At 41.8% G+C, this 25,296-nt stretch overlaps 1 protein-coding gene across 2 annotated transcripts in view; it reads left to right on the top strand.

Moving 5' to 3' along the window:
- Positions 1 to 25,296, top strand: part of UVSSA (UV stimulated scaffold protein A) — a 50,756-nt gene that overhangs the window by 19,237 nt on the left and 6,223 nt on the right. Inside the window, exons 7-11 of one of the 2 annotated variants that reach the window (XM_081864292.1) lie at positions 4,038 to 4,140; positions 17,051 to 17,216; positions 19,579 to 19,704; positions 20,262 to 20,445; positions 22,857 to 22,968. In XM_081864292.1, the coding sequence (XP_081720418.1) occupies positions 4,038 to 4,140; positions 17,051 to 17,216; positions 19,579 to 19,704; positions 20,262 to 20,445; positions 22,857 to 22,968 (691 nt within the window). Of the gene's footprint in view, positions 1 to 4,037; positions 4,141 to 17,050; positions 17,217 to 19,576; positions 19,705 to 20,261; positions 20,446 to 22,856; positions 22,969 to 25,296 lie in introns of both variants that reach the window. The other variant, XM_081864293.1, reaches the window with a different exon arrangement.

Here is a 25,296-nt window from a genome sequence, read left to right on the forward strand (position 1 = left end):
CTGCTCCTGCCAACCTAGCAGTTTGAAAGCACGCCAGTGCAAGTAGATAAATAGGTACCGCTCCGGCGGGAATGTAAACTGCGTTTCCTTTCGCTGCTCTGTTTTGCGTGAAGTGGCTTAGTCATGCTGGCTACATGTCCCGGGAAAACTGTCTGCGGACAAACGCCGGCTCCCTCGGCCAGTAAAGCGAGATGAGCACCGCAACCCCACAGTCGTCCCTGACTGGACCTAATGGTCAGGGGTCCCTTTGCCTTTATTAGATACAGAAGTAAAGAGTCCTCTACAACTGTAAGCCAAGTCTAAAAGGGCCTCAGAGCAAGGGCTTAAGCTTCCATATGCAGTTTCTAGATTTCCTTGTATGCTGTAAGTCAAATAAACATAACTGAACACTGTTTGTTGTTTATATTGTCAGAATTTAGGTTGGGTTTTTTTAAAAAAAAATTATGGGGGGAGGGAGAGGATAAAAGTGTTAACTCGAGCTTTGATACGGACTTGGAAACCTACTGGGAGTAAATGCATATCAAATAACGATGAAATAACAGGCCCTTATCAACAGCCCAGCAGCAACCATCGGAACCAACTGTTGTTTCCAAATATTCTTTAAGGGCAGTCCCACATTGACTAGGTATCATAGTTCAGCCTCAGTGGTCTCAGACCCTGCAGCAGTGGGAAATCCCGTCTTCCTCTTGCAATTTAAGGACTAACAGTTGGCATGAATGTTAGCCTGAGAGTTTAGCAGCCTACTATTTACTAGGGGGCGGGGGAGCAAAAGAGAAGGCAGGTTTTAAACGACAGCAAAAGTTGGAGTAAGTCATGGGTTGAGGGATACAGAGGAGCTATGAAGGAATGTGGACTTAGGTGAAGTGTTAAGGGAGAGGTGGGGACTTGGCAGAGGATGGGAGGCTGCCCCAAGTTTTATATATTTTTTAAATTGCATAATTCCTGAACTTGCATGTAGCTTAGAATTCTCTGGGTTAGAGACTTAAAAGGCACTACTGTATGTTCCTTTCTGTTTTTGCACTGGATGTTTCCCAATGAGACGCAGTGAGTTCACAAAGTGATAACTAGTGGATATAAGATTTACCTATCAGCTACGTTTTTTTCCAATTCAGTTTAATCAATGTACAGTATGCCTCTTGTATATATTCTTCATGCAAGACTGTACTATGGTGGTTGGGAATTCTTAAGGAGTTACTTTAGGCCTGTTACCACTGGGGGTGAGGGACTGCAGAAAGCAGAAAGACTTGTTTTCATTTTTAAAATTGCTTAAGTTTTATTTATTCGTGTTTTACTTTTTTACTTTTACAGATAAAGTAGTAAGGAAAAACATACAGTTAGTATTTTCCTTAATAGCTCAGTAAAATAATAAAGCTTACTGCCACTTTCCAGTTTCTGCCCCAGCAGCAAAATCACTGAATTATATTAACAGGGTTTTAAAATGTTATAAAATATATTTTATTTTAATGATAATAATTTAATTTACTGTGTTAACTTTTGGGTTTTATACCCCTCTGTTATAAAATGACATTAAACGCGGTGGACTGCCAGTATTTTAAGTTCTTCTTCTTCCTCACAAGAAAGTCAAGGCTGCAATCTTGTACCCACTTACCTGAGAGTAAGCTCTATTAAACACAAAGGGACTTACTTTTGAGTAAAAATGTATAGAGTTGTACTTTAAGTTAACTATACAGTAAATTCTTAATGAGTGCCTGGACTTTAGTTCCTACACAGCAAGAGACATGCCTGTGCCTTTTTGGAAAGCTTTCACATTTTGTATTTGCACTTATTGTGTAATAAGAGAGTATCTGAAGAAGTGTGAAAGCTTATACCCAGAACAAATTTAGTTGGTCTCTAAGGTGCTACTGGACAATGTTTTAATTTTTTAAATTTATGTAATAGTTTGCAGAAAATAAGTTGGAGGGAGTACCTGATATCAGGTGAACCCACCACAGGAAAGATGCCTCATGGCTGCTAGGATGAAAGGAGGGGAAAACTTGGAGGCAGCTCTAGGTTTTTGTTAATCAAGTATTAGTGGGGCTTGAACCAAAGTGTATACAAAACTGTGAACTTGTATTGATCCATTGATTGTGCTGAATTTGTGTTGATATCCTTCAAACTATCCAGATTCAACCGTACATTCCAAACACAATTACAGTATCACCTCGGCTTATGTTACGCTTGGGTAACGTAAACTTCGGGTTCCAAAGTATTGGAGCCTCAGCTTCACAATCTGTCCTTCCAGTGAGCACTCAGGGCTGATTTCCTTAAGAATGGAGACGTTGGATCTTCTTGCAGTCCATGGGACTCTCAAGAGTCTCCTCCAGTTAGGTTGCTCTTATATTATTCAAAGGGAGACTTTCCCAGCGCTGCCCCGCTTTTTTTTTTTTTTTTAAATAATATTTATTGTTTTTGGTTTCTTGAGTCCAATTTTTTACGAACCTGTGAATACATCTCATTGCCTCAAGAATCCAAGCAAACTCCACTGTGCTCAAGCAGCAATATTTTTGGCATACTACACAACTAGCAGAAAAATAAAACATTTTTATACCACTCTTCAGCCAGAAAAGGCTTCCAGAGATTAGTCACAAGAAAATCATAATCAATAATGAAAACCTTAAATGTTTTAGAAATAACCCTCTGTTTTCTATCACTTCTCACTTTTATCACTTTTCTTAGAAGCCCAATACAAACTTAAGAGGCAAAGCTTAACTCTGTCCAGATTATACTTAGCCAAACTCTTAAACTTTGCTTGCCCAGAATACTCAAAATCACTTCCTGTTCTCCCACCTCCAAACTTTCTCCCCATTTATTATATTGCTTTTCTGTGGAGTGATACCCAAAACCTTTAGGATAAATAAAGTTGTACTATATTAATTACAAATGTACATAGTTTTCTCTGACCTGGCTGACAGCTGTGCTGGGCTTGGGCAAACTACAGAGATTCCATGTGCCAAAAACAGAGATAGAAATTGCACAAAAAAGGAGGGGGAAACAGCAGCTCTACAGAAATTGGGGTTTTCTATCGCCTGATACTGAAACAGCTAACTTGTCAATCACAACTTTGACTTCTCTCATTGGCTAAAAACAGGAGGCAGCCAAGCTAATTTACCTGCTTCTTCCTCACTTTATTTCTAGGAAGCCAATAGACAGACTTTTAAAAAAATGAAATCTCAGAGTCAGAGACTCCTTGCAGGCATGCGTCCTGGGCAGTGCTTAAGTAATTTTTTGTAGTTAAAAGATGTAATGGGAATACACCGGAGTAAAATGTTGCTTGTAAATGATTTCCTAAGGCTGCTTTTGCAAGGTAGGTGCACAAAGCCCCACACAATCAAACGGATGGTTCAGGCTTTGTTTGAGGGACGCGGGTGGCGCTGTGGTCTAAACCACAGAGCCTAGAGCTTGGCGATCAGAAGGTCGGCGGTTCAAATCCCCGCGACGGGGTGAGCTCCCATTGTTCGGTCCCAGCTCCTGCCCACCTAGCAGTTCGAAAGCACGTCAAAGTGCAGGTAGATAAATAGGTACCACTCCAGCGGGAAGGTAAACGGCGTTTCCATGCGCTGCTCTGGTTTCATCAGAAGCATCTTAGTCATGCTGGCCACATGACTCAGAAGCTGTCTGCGGACAAACGTCGGCTCCCTCGGCCTATAGAGCGAGATAAGCACGCAACCTCAGAGTCGTCCGCGACTGGACCAAACGGTATGGGGTACCTTCACCTCAGGCTTTGTTTATGTTACATTGCTTATTGAGGAAACCCAGTTCCTGACAAAACACGAAGCAGCAGTAAAGTTCATGCGTAAGTAGGATGGAAGATTTCAACCCCTTCCAGGAGAAGGCAGTAAATACTGTACTTGAAATGTTCTTTTTAACAGTGCTTTGTATGTTCCATACAGTGTTCTGGTTAACGCTGAAAATAAAACCGGATGGCAGATCTTCAGAGGTGCCTGTTGTAGCTGAAGCGTTTATGTGAGGGATGTTCACATGGGGTGGCTGCTGGGTGTTTTCCGTGTTTCTTCAGTGCTTTTGACTCTTCTTCATAGATGAAAGCAACAGATGACAGTGACGAGGAGGATGAGTTTGTCGACGTGCCTGAAAAGGAGGGCTATGAGCCCTACATTCCAGACCACCTTCGTAATGAATACGGTGAGTTTGCTCAGCTGTGAAAAGCTTCATCACTGCATGTTACTACTGCGGTAAAGCAAATAAACAGCCATTACAAGGTAATAAAGCGATCAGTGCGGTGGGTAATCTTTCCGACTGCCGTGAGGAAATCAGTACATAGATAGGGGGAGCAAGACCGACTTTATAAAAACAGAAATCCTCTAGGAGTCAACTTTGGTCAGGCCAGGAGGCTTATTTTATTCACTCATATTTCACTGTAGCTTTGAACCAAGAATTGCAGCGTACGTACGTGTGTGCACCTGTGTGTGTGTGTGTGTGTGTGTGTGTGTGTGTGTGTCCATGCACAGGATAATTGTTTACTCAGGTGCACAGAACAGGATACGACCATCTGATTGAGCAGTGTAGAATTTGTATTAATTGTTGCAGGTCAATCCACTTTTTCAGGGGACCAATAAACCAGGGTGTCTGTACAAAACTTCATACAAAGGTTGAGAAGAAAAAATATTCTCCTGGCTTTTATTTTAAAGCCTCATTTTTTTAAAGTCACATGCATTTGAGATCACATCCCTCATTGTATAAGGCCACTGTTTGTGTTTATCCCCAGTTATTTGTAATCTTCTTTTTCTGTGGGTCTGTGGCTATTCAAAGCTTAGCAGCTTTCGGTATATCACAGAGGAAGAAAATGTTTTAATCTGGAAACAGAGCTTTGACTGCTGAGCATGTTTTTGGTTCATATTTTAGAATACTGTGGGACATGCTGAAGAAACAATGCTATGATAAACTGAAACAACTTCTTCCAGTAACTAGTGTTTTTTTCAGGGATGTTTGTAACATAACTGAAGAAACAATGCTATGATAAACTGAAACAACTTCTTCCAGTAACTAGTGTTTTTTTCAGGGATGTTTGTAACATAACTGCAGAAAGGACAGGTTGCAAGATTTCATAGTGACATTGTGAGCAGCAGCAATCTTTGACTGTTTGTCATCTAAGCATCTATTCAGAGTGATCTCGAGACTGGTCATGCATAAGCAAGCCATGTTTTGTCAATCTTTAATGTGCCAGAGTTTGGCACCACATTTGCTCAAATTATTTGGCTCAGGAAAATCTCTAGATGTCGTAGCCCCCCAAACCCAAGGAGTTAATTATCCCACCCCAATGTGAAATGTGAGTTAATACAGCTTCTTTGGCTCTCATGCATGTCTTCAGATTCCAGTCAGAATGGAATTGCCATTAAGATGTGCATGTTTATTAATGATCCTTAAAATTCTATATACTTGATTCTTTATCTGTCTAAAATTAACTACCAAAATAACCTTAACACCTCTGTCTTTATTCCAACTATATGGTCTCGAAAAGCTTCTTAGTGACCTGAGTTCTATTAATCACATGCCATTCAGTTTTTGTGACTGCAATTTTAGTATAGTAAAAATGATAAACTCGTTCCAAAGCCTAGCCAGCTCTCTCTGCTCTCTGGAATGTTTGCTACTCTTCTTTGTAAAATTTCAATCTTTCTTATTGTTCCCTTGTGGAATCTTCAGAGCACATTTTTGTGCATATTTACTCAGAAGTAATTCCCACTCTATTCAGTGATACTTAATTCCAGGTAAGTGCGCATAGGATTGGAGTAAGCGCCAATATTGGAGTTAAGCTCCAATATTCTTGTTCTGATAAGTGTTCGTATTTAATATGTGGATATCAGCTGCATAAACAACTTTTAAATGCTTTCTTGCCTTTGCTTCCAACCAGTTGATTGATTAATGAATCACATTTAAATGAGTATACACACTGAGATTTTTTTTCAATTAAGGTTTGTTTTGAAGATTCTAGAAGAAATTGAGATTTCTCTTAAGGGTGAAAACTTGCAGTGTATTCCGCAAAAGCTTGTTAGGATTAAAGGTGATATTTAATACTTAATTGGATAATATTCCCGATTACTTTGGATACAGACTTGAAGAAAAAGGCTGCTTTTAATTAACTTATTTTCTTTCATCAAATTTGGTACTGGTATGAGGAAGACAGCAATATGGCAGGCCCTTGAAGAGTCCATAATCTTTATTCTCAGCTTCACTGATTAATCTGAGGACACTTTTAAGGTGTGCTTAAGGCTTTCATTGATTGATGACACCAATTAATCAATTAAAGCCTGCAGCCCTAATTTAACAATGACATTTAGAGCTTTCTACCTCCATGAAATCTTTGCTTTCACACTCATCAGCCCTTTCCTGTTCTTAGAGCTTAGTCAAGATTCTGGCTGACATCCCCTGTGCTTTATATATCTGGCAGTCTAAGCTTAGAAACCCATTTGAAGAAATAGGGCTGTTTTCCAAGGGCACATTAACCAAAATAAGACTTCTATTCACTTATGTGTGCTGATTTTTAACAAGTGGTTTGTGCGTTGAAGTGGCACATGATAGTGACTGAAACATATGCACACATACATGAAATCACGATAGTCTTGGTTTTTGTACTTCTGTTGAAAGCAGTTCAGTAGAAACTGCTTTTGTAAACCACATAGAGGTTTCTTCCAATCAAGCGGTGTATAATAATAATAATAAATAATAAATAATAAATAATAAATAATAAATAATAATTTATACCCCGCCCATCTGGGTGGGTTTTCCCCAGTCACTCTGGGCGGCTTCCAACAGAACACTAAAATACAATAACCTATTAAACATTAAAAGCTTCCCTAAATTTTATGAAATAAATAAATAATAAATAATGGATGTGTAGCTAGGCTATCTGTGTTCAGAAAGGACCATAGGTGACTCACCAACCAAAGCAGATGTAGGCACTCCTAGCCATTGAGATCACCTGGACTTCAAGTGACAGTGATTATTCCTAGAGTACTCTAAACTCCATCAAGTGGACCATGGGTAGGCAAACTAAGGCCCAGGGGCCAGATCCGGCCCAATCGCCTTCTAAATCCAGCCCGCGGATGGTCCAGGAATCAGCGTGTTTTTACACGAGTAGTAAGTGTCCTTTTATTTAAAATACATTGCTGGGTTATTTGTGGGGCCTGCCTGGTGTTTTTACATGTGTAGAATGTGTCCTTTTATTTAAAATACATTGCTGGGTTATTTGTGGGGCCTGCCTGGTGTTTTTACATGTGTAGAATGTGTGCTTTTATTTAAAATGCATCTCTGGGTTATTTGTGGGGAATAGGAATTTGTTCATCAAAAGCAGACTTTACCACTTTACCAGATGAAACTGTCTCCCTGTCCTTCACACCCCCTCCCAACAGTGATCTGGGGGTTCTTCAACCCCCACCCCCTCGAGCCAATTTCAGGGAGCGTGGGGGAAAGGGGGCAAAGCTCAGGTAGTTCTTGTGAAGGGCTTCTACTCACAGTGAATACCACCCTATAGGAACTGCCCTGAGACCTCCGGGTATAGGGCGGTATATAAATTCAGTAAACAATAATAATAGGAAACTTGATTTAAATCAGTGTTAGTCTTTGTTTCATTGTGATTTTTCAATCAGTGAATTCTGCTTCCTGTCTAGATGGCTGATATGTTGATTTCTCTCTCTCTCTCTCTCTCTCTCTCTCTCTCTCGTTTTTCAGTTACACCCTCCATTGAGATATATTGAGTTTTCATTGGTATGGGTGTTGGAAATGTGTTGCGCAAACTGACTGTTTTAATAAAGTTACCGCCATCAAGCATTAATTAGGACCGAATGTAGTCATGCACAGCATTGCACACTGTGTACGCACATGAGAGTTATAAACAAGACATGTGACATGTACAATAAAGTATGGACTATTTTCTAAATGAATGAAATTATCTTCATCATGGTCTTATGATGTATTCAGATTGGAACACATAATGCAAATAAACAACAACAAAGTAGGCAAGTGGACCCTGCAGTTTATCCAAAGAAAATGAGCTCAATACACATAGCAATAATAAAAAAGCCATTTGCTCAGTAACATATAGGACCTTGTATGGTAAACAGTTCATAATCAAACTCTCATCTGAATACCCCAGTAAACTGATCAGAAGAAGGTGATGTCCCAAATTACAATAAAAGATAGAATATTAAAGTACATGTACAGTGGTACCTCAGGTTACATACGCTTCAGGTTACATACGCTTCAGGTTACAGACTCCGCTAACCTAGAAATAGTACCTCAGGTTAAGAACTTTGCTTCAGGATGAGAACACAAATTGTGCTCCAGTGGCAGGAGGCCCCATTAGCTAAAGTGGTGTTTCAGGTTAAGAACAGTTTTAGGTTAAGAATGGACCTCCGGAATGAATTTTGTAATTAACCCGAGATACCACTGTATTATGATTCCAAGGACTAGCAATATATGACCACAATCTATATTGAAACAGGATTCTTCGAAATTTTATCCTTGATTAGAACATGGAATATTTTAAGAAAGAATGTGCTTAGGACTTCTTTAAGGGAACACAAATAAGAGGGAAGGGGACGCAGGTGGCGCTTGGGGATGCGGGTGGCGCTGTGGGTTAAACCACAGAGCCTAGGGCTTGCCAGTCAGAAGATTGGCAGTTCGAGTCCCCGCGATGGGGTGAACTCCCGTTGCTCGGTCCCTGCTCCTGCCAACCTAGCAGTTCGAAACACGTCAAAGTGCAAGTAGATAAATAGGTACCGCTCCGGTGGGAAGGTAAACAGCGTTTCCATGCGCTGCTCTGGTTCACCAAAAGCGGCTTAGTCATGCTGGTCACATAACCCGGAAGCTGTACACCGGCTCCCTCGGCCAATAAAGCCACAACCCCAGAGTCAGCCACGACTGGACCTAATGGTCAGGGGTCCCTTTACCTTTACCTTAACTTAATTGGGCAGGGCTCCTGAACCATGGGGAAACAAGTTTTATTAGCCAGGGAATATAGAGTTATTGGCTCAGTACGTTAAATAAGGGATGGCCCTCCATCCCTGCTGGACTGAAGCTCCCACCATCGCCACCCAGCCTGGTCAGTGCTCGGGACTAATGGGAGTTGCAACCCAGCAACGTATGGAGCAGAGACAGGCTAGCCCCCCTGCTTCAAATACTTACTGTTGCCCAAGCATTAGAAAAGACTCAAGATGAGATACCAAGTAGGCAAGTTTTATTTACAACTTAAACCATTTAAAAAATAAATGAATTAAAAATGGTTGGGCTCTTTGCAATCAGTGGATGGGGGGTTGTGTTGGTGTCTAAAGCCATCAGTTCACAATCCTTGTACTAACCAATCCCGATTCACACATGCACAAACCCACAGACCTATACAATACTTTTTTGATGAGTCAGTGTTCAAATACGCCAAGTCAGAGTCTTAATTTAATGGACAAAACATATGTTTTGAGTTGGTTATTTTTTGCTTTGCACTGGGGTTTTTCCCCCACTAAGGTAAAAAGTTACATTAAATAGTTCTTAATATGTCAAAAAGTATATTCTAACTGCAAATTAAGGCAAGAATTGAGAGTTTGAATAGATATTATAATAAGAGAGAGAGGAGGAGTGAGTCGGTTTGAGTTTCCATGTGCAAGATAAAATGTAAATTTGTAAAAGAATTTAGGTGATTAGACAACTGAAGTGTGAAGACATAACCCATTAAGGGGTGTCATGCCAAATTAACATTACCAGGGTTTTTAATGACCTCTCATTTGTATAATCCTTATTTACTCTTGCACCTGATCTCTCAGGATGGCAACCATTTTGAAGTGTTGCAGTTTGCTTGTTATTTTGTATGCCTGTATCAAATGAGCTGACACCCCAAGTCTTCCTCTGTCTGGAATGCATACGTAAATGGACACCAAGAGAGATTTGACTTGTGAAAGAGTGGTTTTAAAGAGCATGCAGGCAACAGTTGTAACAACAATAGATGGATATGTTCTCAGGCAAAAAACTGTTGTGTGTAAAAAAAAAAAAAGTACCTCCGCATGTAATGCGATACTGAATATGCAATAATAGATCAATAATTTTCCAGGGTGCAGACTATCGCTTCTTCTTAATAGCAAACTCATGTGACAGGTGAAGGCAGAAATGGAACCAAAAAGGGGCTACTGATAAGCAAGACTGAAAGGTCAGAATGCGTGGAGAAATTTCTAGGGTTGCAGAAATACACTAAATAATAAACCTAGCAGGGCAACTCCCTCATATTCCTATGAGAGGGGAAGATCCATTGCAACATTTTCTTGCAGATCCCACTCCCCCCCCCCACATGTGGTTCTCTTGGAATTGTAATTTCCAGCCTATTTGCTTTAATTACATTAGCAAAAGTTTTATTCTGGTGCTGTGGGTTAAACCACATAGCCTAGGACTTGCTGATCAGAAGGTCGGCGGTTCGAATCCCTGCGACGGGGTGAGCGCCCATTGCTCAGTCCCTGCTCCTGCCATCCTAGCAGTTCGAAAGCACAAAGTGCAAGTAGATAAATAGGTACCGCTCTGGCGGGAAGGTAAACAGCGTTTCCATGCGCTGCTCCGGTTCGCCAGAAGCGGCTTAGTCATGCTGGCCACATAACCCAGAAGCTGTACGCCGGCTCCCTCGGCCAATAAAGCGAGATGAGCACTGCAACCCCAGAGTCGGCCATGACCGGACCTAATGGTCAGGGGTCCCTTTACCTTTTATAGCTACAAAACAATGTGATGTACATACATGGTTTTGTAGTCATACAAAGGAGAACATATGATTAAGGACATTGTATAAAGAATAAAACTTCTGTCAAAGTAATTAAAACAAATAGGCTGGAAATTACAAGAGAACCACGTATAAGGGGGGACGGGACTCATTCAGGTGCTACTTGAGAAATAATTTCTGCATGGTGGACCAATTGCGTGCCCAGAGTGCACTATCCATTAAACATGAATTGTTGCCAAAAACTGTTTGTATGGAGTAGAACCCTGATGTCAGTGCTGCACCTCTTTTACAGCTGCCACACACTGGATTGGCATTTTCATCAAAGCTATCCAATACAATCACCACATCTGTTTCCTGGTCAGTTACTTCTATTTCAGGCGCCATTAGTGTATATACGGTATGTGACAATAGGATTTTATGTCACAGTGTACGTCATTTTACACTTGCTTGTATTGAGTGTTACTTCCCATTCACCCCGTTTGGAGGGATCTGTTTGGAGCCCCTCATAACCCCTTTTTCTTTTAACCACCCTGAACAATGCATTATTAGCTGCAAATTTGAGTGCCTTGGCACCTTTAACTAGAACATTTATGTAAAAGCACAGGTCCCAATATGAATCCTTGAGGGCAGTGTTGGAGCTAAACAAGCTATAGCTTAGGGCCCCCACTCTCTTGGGGCCCCCCAAAAAATTCAAAGGAAAACAAAAACTGGATGTACATTTCCAAAATATAAGATAAAAAAGCAAATTACTTTGATAAAATACATATTTTGTTATGTGCAAATGGCTTTAGATCCTATTAGGTCCATAAATTACTATATAGCATATGTTCAACACACAAAAACAGCGACAATTTGTTGTTGACAAAGGACAGCTGGACATATAAAGGGCCCCATTACCTTCAGCAGCTTAGGGCCTCATCAAACCTAAATCTGGCCCTGCTTGAGGAACTCAACTTTCTGCATCCCACCAATGGGAGACTCGTCTATTTATTCATACTCTCTGTTTCCTGGTTCTTCACTGATAGACAAGAAACTCTCTCCTCTTATTCCATTACTACTAAGCTTATTCAGGAGTCGGATGAAATATATGGTAATGTATTTTGTCAAATGCTTTTTAAAAGTCCAAGTATACTTTATCAGCCTGATCACCTCTATCTAACTGCTTCTTGACAAATACCTCAAATAGGTTGGTAAGACAGGAGCCATACTGGTGCTGCTTCAGTGAGACTTGTTCTTCTATATGCGTGGTAATTCTACCTTTAAGAAGGCTTACCACGAATTATCCCAGAAGAAACTTTAAGCTTCCTGGTTGTAATTTCCAGGACCTTGCCGCTCACCAGATCCCTTTTTAAAATTGGTGTTACACTGGCCACTTTCCAGTTATTAATAGATTATGATTCTTGGCATCCGTCTGTCTTGAGAGACAATGGAGTGCACCTCTGGGGGTGAAGGCAGACCACTGTGTTAGCAGCAGTGAAGTGGCCTCCTCAGGCCATAAGCCTGGGCAGTGTATATGGGGGTCCTGAGCTGTCAAGACAACAAGATCCCCCTCTGCCTCATTGATATGGTCCAAAGTAAAGCAGAACAAGACATTTGGCACCAGCTTGGCTTCAGGAATTGCTGGAAGGAGGCATACAAGGTGCCACCCAACCCTCTTAGGGACTCCACTCTGGATTTGTGTAGGGCTTACTTCTTAGCCCAAGGGTCAGCAACCTTTTTCAGGTCCACTGTCCCTCAGTCTATGTGGTGGGCCGGACTATATTTTTTGGGGGGAAATGAATTAATTCCTATGCCCCACAGATAACCCAGAGATGCAATTTAAAGAAAAGCACACATTCTACTCATGTAAAAACACCAGGCAGGCCCCACAAGTAACTCAGAGATGCATTTTAAATAAAAAGACACATTCTACTCATGTAAAAACACTCTGATTCCTGGACTGTCCACGGGTCGGATTGAGAAGGCGATTGGGCCGCATCCAGCCCACAGGCCTTAGGTTGCCTACCCTTACCTTAGCCTTTCCTTCTCCTGAAGATATCATGCAAGACAGCAGAGGTTGAAAAAGGTAAAGGTACCCCTGACCGTTAGGTCCAGTCGTGGACGACTCCGGGGTTGCGCGTTCATCTCGCTCTATAGGCCAAGGGAGCCGGCATTTGTCCGCAGACAGTTTTTCCGGGTCATGTGGCCAGCATGACTAAGCCATTTCTGGCGAAACCAGAGCAGTGCATAAAACACCGTTAACCTTCCCGTCGGAGTGGTACCTATTTATCTACTTGCACTTTGACATGCTTTCGAACTGCTAGGTGGGCAGGAGCAGGGACCGAGCAATGGGAGCTCACCCCGTCATGGGGATTCGAACCGCTGACCTGATCGGCAAGCCCTAGGCTCAGTGGTTTAGACCACAGTGCCACCTGCCTCCCTCATAGCAGAGGTTTAGGATCACAATTTTCCTTCTCCAAGATGGGCCACCTTCCCAGGTGGTCGAGCCCCATTTGCCCTCACTAGGAATGATGATTTCAGTGAATATAATAGCACATGGTGTGTTCATGCATGCACATACAAACAAGATTTCTCCAACAGAACATTTTAAGCCAAACTATTGCAGGAGCTGCAAGGAACAGTTACAGTGTGGAGTGCTTCTGTTGAGAGCGTCAGCCGGCCACCCATGCCTTTTTGGAGAAAGTCCACTCTGTTCTGTTCCTCCTGTCCCTCACCAGATACTCAGCATTCTGTGGCCACAGAATACCCAATCACCATTATACAGGGATTATTTTGTGTGTGGGGGGGGGTTGCAGGTGGCTGGTTTCCTCCTTTAGTTTTATTCTTCCTATTTTCCCCCTATTTCGGCAAGCATTATTATTATTAGTAGTAGTAGATCATGGCCACTGGGCCCATCACCTCCTGGCAAATAGAAGGGGAAGAAATGGAGGCAGTGAGAGATTTTACTTTCTTGGGCTCCATGATCACTGCAGATGGTGGCAGCAGCCACGAAATTAAAAGATGCCTGCTTCTTGGGAGAAAAGCAATGACAAACCTAGACAGCATCTTAAAAAGCAGAGACATCACCTTGCCAACAAAGGTCTGTATAGTTAAAGCTATGGTTTTCCCAGTAGTGATGTATGGAAGTGAGAGCTGGACCATAAAAAAGGCTGATCGCCGAAGAATTGATGCTTTTGAATTCTGGTGCTGGAGGAGACCCTTGAGAGTCCCACGGACTGCAAGAAGATCAAACCTATCCATTCTTAAGGAAATCAGCCCTGAGTGCTCACTGGAAGGACAGATCCTCAAGCTGAGACTCCAATACTTTGACCACCTCAGGAGAAGAGAAGACTCCCTGGAAAAGACCCTGATGTTGGGAAAGATGAAGGGCACAAGGAGAAGGGGACGATGGAGGACGAGATGGTTGTACAGTGTTCTTGAAGCTACCAGCATGTGTTTGACCAAACTGCGGGAGGCAGTGGAAGACAGGAGTGCCTGGCGTGCTCTGGTCCAGGGGGTCACGAAGAGTCGGACACAACTAAACGACTAAACAACAAAGTAGTAGTAGTAGTAATGTATTGGGACTTCCCTGACCATAGTGATATCCCTTTCTTGCCTCAGTAGCCCTGTTTTGGTTACACAGTCATCATAACTCAGCACCCAAATCGTTTAGGATAAATGGTAAAATGACAACTGTGGGCACGAGCCAAACAAAAATGTAACTAGCTTCATGGGAAGTATGAAAATCCATTTCTGGTAAGGAGTGTGTGTGAATGTATGTGCATACATGTTTATGTTAAAAGGAAAAAGGTAATGAAAATTCTCTTCAGCACACACTTGCCCTTCGGCATGCCTGAAGTAGTCATTTGTGTGCCATGTGTTGATAGACATGTATTTTGGATTAGAAAGGGCTATGCGCAGAACAGAATGGAGGAAAGGGAGCAAACCCTGTTCTTCAAATCTTTTTGTTCATATTATTTACATTCTAGTTCGGTGGGATTCCCCCCCCCCCTTTTCAATTAAATATATACTGCTACCCACTTCTGATTCTCCTAAGTCCAAATGGCTGATGAAACCTGTTCTTTTACTTTCTCTGAATTTTCATTGAGGAGCTTTTATCTCCCCTTAATCCCACCATTTCTGTCAGGACACAATCTCTTTCTCAAATTTACATTTTAATTACAAGGCCAGCTGAACTAGCTAAAATCAATAATGTCAGCATTCAGCAGCCTAACTTTCAGCTGAAATCCCAGCCTCTCTATTTCCTACTATTGATTTATCTCTTTAACGCTGTCTACTTTATTGCTTCAGGCAAATAGGTGCCATTTGGTCAATTTAAACAACAACAAACACCACCAGGAGATTGGACTTTAAAAAAAAAATCTTCCTAAAACCAAGTATTGCAATAAATTTGAACCAAGGTATTGTAGTAGTGATAATATAAAGGATATTTGAAAACGGAGGGGTTTGGATGGGGGATTAGCTTTAGCTATCGAGCTTTGTTCTGTTTCTGGTACAGACATGCTTTCTACCCCAAAAGAGTATTTTTCTTTGAGTATTTGTTTTTACTCTATGTAATCAAAATTAATTTGAGGCCTGATTATTAGAATGAATTTGGTTTAATTTACTGGAAACAGATTCTCTTCAACTGACCGAGCCTCTACCCCTCCATTAGCTAAAAGTTCTCTAGTCTCCCCCCACCCCCCCAAAAAATGAGTCTGCCAAAGCCCATGACAGAGAAAATTATTGCACTTACATGCAACTTGCTGGTCTTTGAAAGTCTTTCTGCAGCCCATTTGACTTCTTCCCCATAGAGGCTTCTCTCATTTGAAATTGACCTTCGTGGTGTCTGTGGGGTGGTGACCTGGCCCTTCAGCTGAGGTCTCTGATACCAAAGCCATCATCAGTTAAAGGGAGGGGGGCTCCAAGCTCTAGAAGATCCAGTGACTTGACCTACTCATGAGTAGATCCCATATGTGGGATTGTAGTGTGTCCTGAACAGTAGCAGGTGGTTGGGGGTGGGTGGGTCAGTATTACCTGTAGATTCATCCTTGGAGAGAAAAGAGTTGCATGTCAAGGTCTCCCACCCCATCTCATTGCATAAAGTAAACAACACTTTCAAACTTAGCAGAAGTTGAAAAGTTGGGGGGCGGGGAAATGATAGTAGGTAGCAAAGAAGAGCCTATTGTTTTGAAGAGAGTTTGGTTTGTTGTTGTTTAGTCTTTTAGTCGTGTCCGACTCTTCGTGACCCCATGGACCAGAGCACGCCAGGCACTCCTGTCTTCCACTGCCTCCCGCAGTTTGGTCAGACTCATGTTGGTAGCTTCAAGAACACTATCCAACCATCTCATCCTCTGTCGTCCCCTTCTCCTTGTGCCCTCCATCTTTCCCAACATCAGGGTCTTTTCCAGGGAGTCTTCTCTTCTCCTGAGGTGGCCAAAGTATTGGAGCCTCAGCTTCAGGATCTGTCCTTCCAGTGAGCACTCAGGGCTGAATTCCTTCAGAATGGATAGGTTTGATCTTCTTGCATGGGACTCTCCTACCAAAGCAACAAAAGGGATATTGTCATGGGCAGTCTCACTATATGCAGTGAAACAAGGATTTGATAGAACAGGCATAGGCAAACTTGGCCCTCCAGATGTGTAGGGACTAGAACTCCCATCATCCCTAGCTAACAGGACCAGTGGTCAGGGATGATGGGTGTGGTAGTCCCAGAACATCTGGAGGGCCGAGTTTGCCTATGCCTGGGATAGAAAATCACAAAATGCTTAATCTACTAACAATAGCCAACATAAAAGGGTGGCCAGACCAGCTCCATAACTGGCATAAAACAAAGTTCAGGACTCCTTGGGGCTGTCATTTAGCTTCCTTATTATTGGAGCTGCAATCACAGTGGCAAATACAGGTCTTGGAACACTAATTGTTGTCCCATCACTGTAAAACAAGAGGGTTCTGTTAGGACTGTCCCCTGGCTTGGCCTCTTCCAATTCTCTTTCCATTCCTCTTACAGTGTCACAAGTTCTCAGATATGCTAGATCAGACGCTGTATTTCTGAAAGAGTACAAAACTTTTTCTGCTGTTGACAGGGAAAAGTATTTGGTTCGAGACATTTGTTAATGTGGAGTCTAAATTGGGCAGTGGTGCTTTTTCTTGGACTTTCTAAAGAAATATGGGTACAAACGAAATTTTGTCCTATACAGCTAGAGTTAGTATTTTGGTGAAGACCAGAATTTTGCCTCAGATCAATATTCCATTTTTGAAACGTGCTGTACAAACTGACCAGCTGTTACTTTTCAGAGACATAGGTTTCCTTCATACAGTATGTGTCAGCAAATGTTTGCTTACCCCAACTTTGCTTTTCTTTTGTAGGGTTGGAATCAGTATCACCTTCAAAACCCTTTGCGACAGGAAGAGCATCTGCAGAAACCTACCAACCTAAAAGAAACGATGAGGAACTTGATCCAACCTGTGCAGCTGCAACATGGAAAATGATCCAAGATAAACTGCCTAGATTACATCTTCCAGGTGCCAGATTGTAAGGAGACCAATATTCCGTTGGCAATCTTACCCTTTGCATTTCACGTGCAAAACAAAGGCCTTAATACTTACAGAGCATTAACCTTGCTTCTCTCCTGCAGAGAAGAGGTTTTATTTAGTGTTTGGGACTTTTGCCCTGGTTGCCCCCACCAACCACGATGCCTCCAGGAGCTAGTGATTGCCACCACCGAAAGGGCAAGACCAAGTTTGAACTGCTAAACCAAGCTCACCCTCGTGGCAGAGGAGGAGACTTTGGGTAAAGCTGTGGAGAAGATGCTGTTGATGCAAGAGGAGGCAGTCCTGTCTGTCTCCCTTTTTTGAGGGGAAGGGGATCCTCTGAACTGTCTCTAGTCTCTCAGTCTTCTTGCCTGCCCTGTTTTCCCTCCTGTGACTGTAGTCATCAATCAGCCTGCCTTGGACATATTCTTGGGTCAGGTCTGGTTTCACAGGTATTATAATAATAATAATAATAATAATAATAATAATAATAATAATAATAATAATAATAATAATAATAATTTATATGTACCCCGCCCATCTGGCTGGGTTTCCCCAGCCTCTCTGGGCGGCTTCCAACAAAGATTAAAAATACATTAAAATGTCACACATTAAAAACTTCCCTGAACAGGGCTGCCTTCAGATGTCTTCTAAATGTCAGATAGTTGTTTATCTCTTTGACATCTGATGAGGGCGTTCCACAGAGCGGGTGCCACTCCCGAGAAGGCCCTCTGCCTGTTTCCCTGTAGCTTTGCTTCTCGCAGTGAGGGAACCGCCAGAAGGCCCTTGGAGCTGGACCTCAGTGTCCAAGGAAGAACGATGGGGGTGGAGACGCTCCTTCAGGTACGAGGCCGTTTAGCTCATTGCATGATTCATAGAGGCAGCACAGCAGTAGGGCTGCAACATGTTTGTCTTTGGGTTCCTCCCCAGTTCCCCTCAGCTCTGCCGCAATTTCCAGCATGGAATTCATACGCTGTTGAATCTCCCGCCCCCTTCGAGGCCTCATGCCATACAGTCTGAGTAGCACATACAACTTTCTGTTTAAGTTTGCAGTCCTTGTACGGCATCACACATACCCTTAGCTGTATTATAAAAACATAAGAGCCTTCTGGATCAGGCCTGTGGCCTACCTAGTCCAGCATGCTGTTCTCAAAGGGTCCACCCATATGCTTGTGGGAAACCCTTGAGCAAAGGCTGAGCACGAGAGCACTCTGCCCCTCCTCTGGTTTCCAGTAATGTATTCTTTACTGCCTCTTTTTGGAGCAAGTTCAATGGTTTTACTATGTGTTAACTGTTAAGTATGGACCTCCGGAATGAATTAAGTACTTAACCTGAGGTACCACTGTATATTTAAAGAACTTATTGTTGATGGTCTCAATGTTTTTAGCAATTTGTTCCTCAAATTATTCTTTAGCATCCCTTACTGTCTAAGGGACGTGGGTGGTTCTGTGGGTTAAACCACAGAGCCTAGGACTTGCCGATCAGAAGGTCAGCGGTTCAAATCCCGCGACGGGGTGAGCTCCCATTGCTCGGTCCCTGCTCCTGCCAACCTAGCAGTTCGAAAGCACGTCAAAGTGCAAGTAGATAAATAGGTACTGCTCCAGCGGGAAGGTAAACGGCGTTTCCATGCACTGCTCTGGTTCGCCAGAAGCGGCTTAGCCATGCTGGTCACATAACCCAGAAGCTGTACACCGGCTCCCTCGGCCAGTAAAGGGAGATGAGCGCCGCAACCCCAGAGTCGGCCACGACTGGACCTAATGTCAGGGGTCCCTTTACCTTTACTGTCTGCTTCCACTTTTCTTTTTGCCAAAGGTTATGTTCCTTTTTGTTCTCTTCATTTGGACAAGACTTGGACAAGACCTTGACATTCCATTGTTGTGCCCATAACCCAGGTTTAAGGTGCCATTCAGCTAGCTTTCATATCTCAGTTTCTTTCCAAGGAACTCTGGGCATTGTAGCTCCATGAGGGGAGTAGGAGTCTCGGAACAACTCCCAGCCCAAACTACAGTTCCCATAACTCTTTGGAGGAACTCATGGCTGCTTAAAGTGGTATAATACTGTTTTAGACTTCTAAAGACAAAGGCAGTATTTAATCAGCATCGCGGTTCTTGCTTGGTTTGTGTTGTATTGCTCTTAGCCTTTCTTGTTCAAGTACCTTGGAAAATCATCTAATAGTTATGCACATCTTCTCGTGAATTGCTAATTCCTTGTCATAGTAAAGTATTTGCTTTTCACAGCATTTTGACCTGCTAAAAGTTGAAGTAGGTTTAAAGTGAAGTGGATGCCAATTGTTGAATGTTTCTTGTCGTTCTGCATAGTAACTGATGTCTCTTCATCATTTGTATTTTATCCTACAAATCTAGAAATTCTGAACCAGCGGCACCCAACAATAAGTCTGAAGAAGAAAAAGCCAAGGCCCCGGTCGTACCGTTTGGGTTAGATCTTTTCTACTGGGGCCAAGAGCAACCAGGTTCTGGGAAGATTATTAAGTAAATATACTGCACGTTTTCTTTTAAAATATGTAAAAAAAAAAAATCCTCTCTTAAATTGTGACGCATCAAGCCTTATCTGCTCATTTTTACTGTAACCTTGAAATGTAAAAACTTTCTGCACACTTGCAAATTTTATGAGCCGTCTGATGACAGACAGCGTTTCTGACATAACCTGATCCATTTCTAGAATTCATTTTATTTAATTTATATGCCACGCTTCATCCAAAGATCACAAGGCCATTTACAATGCAAAAACACAAAATGATAAATTGACCTTACAAAATATGTGATGAAGCTGCTTATGGAGAAGTGAATAACTTGCAATCCTCTTGAGATAGTAGTTTCATTATATATATTTTTTGTTTGCAGCTGAATTAAATATATTCAATATTTTAAAAAATCAGAGTTGTTTAGGAATTTGGGCATGTAGCCCAAGCAGTGTTTAGATATTTTAAAAGCATATGTCATATATCAGGAGAAGGTGTTAAAATGTCTCTCTAGAATTTATGTTTATATTCATGACAAAACACTGACGTAACTGTTCTGTTTTCTAGATGTTCTTCTCAGCATCGCTTCTGGGCACCCAGCGAAATGGAAGAGGAAGTGGAAAACAAAGAAGTTGCAGAGATGCTGAAGAGCAGATGTATAACATTTGCTGGCAAGTTTGAGCCAGTGAAACACAAATGCCGGGCACCAATGCCTAATGGAGGACTTTGTGAAAGGCAGGATAGATTTAAGGTGGGTGCTTAATAACACCTCTAGAGCATTCCACTTGATCCTATTTTGCCATTTCTTTAAAATATTAATACTGTAATGTGCTTGGCCAGAGATATGAGGCAGCAGTTTGAGGGAAACTCTAGAAGGGAAGAATTGAATGTAATCCAAAATGAAGTCCTGTGTGTTCTGCTTGGAGCCCCACATAGTACATCTGTTACATTACTTGGAATTGAATTACTATATATTTTGCTCTATAATACTCACTTTTTCCCTCCTAAAAAGTAAGGGGAAATGTGTGTGCGTCTTATGGGGGCGAATGCAGGCTGCGCAGCTATCCCAGAAGCCAGAACAGCAAGAGGGATTGCTTCTTTCGCTGCGCAGTGATCCCTCTTGCTGTTCTGGCTTCTGGGATATTTTTTTTCTTCTTTTCCTCCTCCAAAAACTAGGTGTGTCTTATGGTCTGGTGCGTCTTATAGAGCGAAAAATAGATCTCCTTTCTCCTTTCTCTAAAAGCCTGCCTTTGTATTTCATGATTAAATGATGGAAAATAATCTTGTTGCTGACACACCAACATGGAGCAAAATTAGACTTGCAGAATGGAAAGGACTGGGGCCTGGGCACAGCGTTTTAACAGTTTGATGCTGAATAATTCAGTACCAGTATAATGTCTACTCAGGATATTTCTGACCATAAGATTTGTGGTGTAAGATCACTGAAAATGCCAAAATGGACTTTGAATATGAAGAATTTCAAGTCCTCAATTTGGTATATTAAACTTAAATCCAGCCATAAAAGAACTGTTTGAAGAAATGCTTCTCTGTTTTCCTAAAAGAGGGAATGACCTCAAGTTCTACTGCTCTGAAAAAGTGAAGGAATTCCATTAGTTGTTTTAATCTTGGAGTTTGGGGTTGCATTTTGTTGATGAGTGTAGGTTTTGTGGGGTTTTTGTTTTTTTAAAATAGGTACTTTTAGCATTCTTGCAGAAGGAAAAGCAAGGTACAGTGGTGCCTCGCAAGACGAAAAGAATCCGTTCTGCGAGTCTCTTCGTCTAGTGGTTTTTTCGTCTTGCGAAGCAAGCCCATTGACGGTTTAGCGGATTAGCGCTATTAGCGGTTTAGCGGCTTTTAGCTGCTTATCCGCTTAGCGGATAAGCGGATAAGTGGCTTAGCGGCTTAGAAAAAGGGGGGGGTAGGGGAAAAAACCCGCAGGAACTCGCAAGACATTTTCGTCTTGCGAAGCAAGCCCATAGGAAATTCGTTTTGCGAAGCACCTCCAAAACGGAAAACTCTTTCGTCTAGCGAGTTTTCCGTCTTGCGAGGCATTCGTCTTGCGGGGCACCACTGTAGTTTTTTAAAATAAAAAACTATTCTGGGAGGATAGCTATGCTCTGCAGCAGCAAAACAATGAAGGGTCTGATCACTTCTTAAAGACTACAGCTGCAATCCTGTACTTGTTTGCCTGGGACTAAATCCTATTGAACTTGGTTGAACTTTCTTCTGAGTAGGCATGCACATGATTGCACATTTACTGTGATAATAGTTTGTATTCAGATTTTCCACATTGATGTTCATTGCAGTATAATCTCATTTTAAACATCCTTTCCCCCACCCCAAAACTAAGAACACAAATAATTTAAGGCCTTTCTTTGTAGAGCAAATGCTTTAGGCTAGCCTTTCAAGTCGGGATGACCAGATTTTTTCCCCAGAAGGAACAGACACATTTATAGGTTGTAGGTTGGATATTTGGCCTGATCCACTAAGACCATTCTTACATTTTCAAGCAGAAAGTACTTTGTGTTAAGGCAGGCAACATACTCCATACAAAGAAAATGCACATTTGAGTAAGAGAAAGAAAGAAAGAAAGAAAGAAAGAAAGAAAGAAAGAAAGAAAGAAAAAGGAAGGAAGGAAGGAAGGAAGGAAGGAAGGAAGGAAGGTGATTAAGTGAATCCACAAATTCATATCTCTCAAAGCTACCTCTCTATCTTCTAAAGATACTTAAAAAAACATCTTTCATTTCACTATCACTTTCTCAGTGGTTTTTGTATATTGGGAATTTGCAGGTGGATAAAAAAGCTTGGAGTGCATTACATGTATGTTGAGTGCGGAGAATTTGTACCAAACCTTGGCTCAAATAAACATTTCAGGGAACTACAAATAGGAGTTTTCAGAACTGAGGTGAACTGTGGTTCCAGTGATAGCAGAGTAAAGTTCCCTGGATTTCATGACCACCTGCTGTTGGGATATTCCCATATCCAGAATGATATGAATCAGTCAGCACAGCCATGTATCTAAAATAAACCCACTTGTAGCTTCTCTGTTCTATCCATAAGCTACAAAAAATGTTCCTAATCAGGCCTAACTTGTTATAAATATATATATAGAGAGAGAGAATGTGTGTGTAACAGCACAAATATCATTGTTTCTTTCTGAAGTGCCCATTTCACGGAAAAATAATCCCCCGGGATGATTCCGGGACTCCTATTGATCAAGAAGACAGAGAGAGAGAAGCAAAGCAGCAGTTTGAGAAAAAAGAAAAGCAACCAGGTTTGTATGTTTAATGAAATCTGTGATTATTGAGTTTAAAATATGTGCAAAGTTACCTTTGAATATGACTATAACCATGGGGAGTGAGGAGAAGAAGCCAGACAATATTAATTTATAAATTAAAACATGAATTTATCCTTGGTGGAAATTTAGAGAAAAAATAGATTATTCCTGGTGCTAGAAAGGACAAGTCATCTTTACTAATACCTTTTTTGACAGCATTTTGGATGTACCAAAAATGCTTTTCATAAATGAAAGCTCTGTATTTTGTGTAGCATAAGCCATTTTCTAAATTCCAAAGGAAATGACTATTTTGCTGCTTTCAGATAATAGTGCACAAACGTCAACAAATTAATTTCGGGTGAAATGTTACATTCCTACACTTCATAGCCTAAGTATAGCTACAGTCAAAGTCATAATTGGAAGAAGAAAGAAGCTAAATTATCAGATCCTCAGTAGCACAACTGAAAAGGTCCCTGTGCCTGAGGCCTTGCAACACAAATGCCAGTCTTGGCCTGCCAGAAGGTCTAGTTTGGCCCATGAGGCCATTTCCCCCAAACCACACCCAACTTCTCATCGCTAGTGACATTAGCTCAGGCATCCTCAAACTTGGCCCTCCAGATATTTTTTTGGGACTACAATTCCCATCATCCCTGACCACTGGTCCTGTTAGCCAGGGATCAAGGGAGTTGTAGTCCCAAAACATCTGGAGGGCTGAGTTTGCCTATGCCTGTGTTAGCTGATGGGCGGGAGGAGAGGGTTTAATCCTGCATTGGCTTGTACACCTTGTTCCCAGCAGGATTTAACACATGCTCCTTAGCAAAAGCACAGCTTGAAGCAGCTCACGCTTCTCCCTCAGCACCCCCCTGCCTCTGGCCACCCAGTCACTTCAAGGAGAAATACAAGCTGTTTCCAAAAACACTTGCAAACTGCTTCAAGCACAAAGCAGGTTCTCTTCCCTCTTCCCACTGAGTGATATTGCAGGAGATCAATCCTGTTTGGTCCAGGTGCGCAAGAGAGCTCTCTTCAGAGAGCTTGGTCACACCCCCAAACCTAGCAGGAAACCTTCGCTACCCAGCAGGGTGGATTTGATTTAAATCAAATTGATTTAAATCACTAGTCAGTAAGACTGGATTTAAATCACTAGTCAGTAAGACTTGATTTAAATAATTTTTTATTTTTTTTTACAGAAAGATTCATTCTTGCTCTATAATCTTAATATTTACAACCAGATGATAGTTTCATTTTTGGAATAATAAATTTTCAGAGCAGTTTTTACAGTTATATCAAAAATTACTGATTTGCTTATACCATTAGAAATACATAGACAGATAATTATGAAATTATTGTGAGGTTTAATAAGTTAACTGTTTATATTTGGACAACTTTTCTGCTGTACTTTATTGGAAGGAGAAAAAACAACCATTTCCTTAGTAACAGTTTAAACAATTTATTTAGCTAAAGCAATAAAATTATGTCATATGTATCCATGTTTATTAACTGATGTGGTTAACTTTAAAAAAAAACCAAAAACTTAGACTGAGTTTTAGCACACATGAAAAGCTGAGAGTAAAGATAAAAACCCAAAATGCATTATAAAAGCAAGAACAAAATCAAACCCCTCCGACAAACACATTTAGAAGGATATAGGATGTTAGTCAGCCCAAGGCCCGGTTGAAGAGGAATGTTTTCGCCTGGTTCCTGAAGGTGTGTAAGGAAGGGGCCAGGCAAGCCTCCCTGGGGAGAGAATTTCACAAATGTGGAGCCGCTGCAAAAAAAGGCCCATCATCGTATTGCCACCCTCCGGACCTCTTTGTGGCGAGGGCACACAAAGAAGGGCCTCTGAAGATGGATCTCAGGGGCCAGGTCAGTTCATACGTCGATTGATTGAGTGGCAGTCCTTGAAGTTTTGCGGTCATGAGCCCCTTGAGGCTTTATCGGTCAAAACCAACGCTTGGAATTGGGCCCCTGAAACTAATTGGCAGCCAGTGCAATTGGGCCAATTAAAGGGATGGTTTGGCAAGAATAAGGCAGCAATTGTTCTACGTGGTCCTTGGTGTCTTTGCAAGGGAGGAGAATGTCTAGGAAAATAGAATCAGTTGGCTCTGCTTCACCTGTTAAGACACCTGACCCTCCCTCAAATGGAGACTGGCCTCAAGGGTTCAGAAAGCGTATCGCCTTTTTTCACAATCTGGGTCCCCTGAAAATAATGGCATCTACCATGTTTGCAGTACTAGAAATAGAGAGCTGGGACGTGAGGCAAAGTAAAAGGCGAAGCATTCTGAGGCCCCTCTTGTGCCCTTTATATCTTCCCCTCCAGGTAACTGA

Source organism: Podarcis erhardii (genome assembly GCF_964252035.2).
Source record: "Podarcis erhardii genome assembly, chromosome: 5".
Taxonomy (NCBI): Eukaryota; Metazoa; Chordata; class Lepidosauria; order Squamata; family Lacertidae; genus Podarcis; species Podarcis erhardii.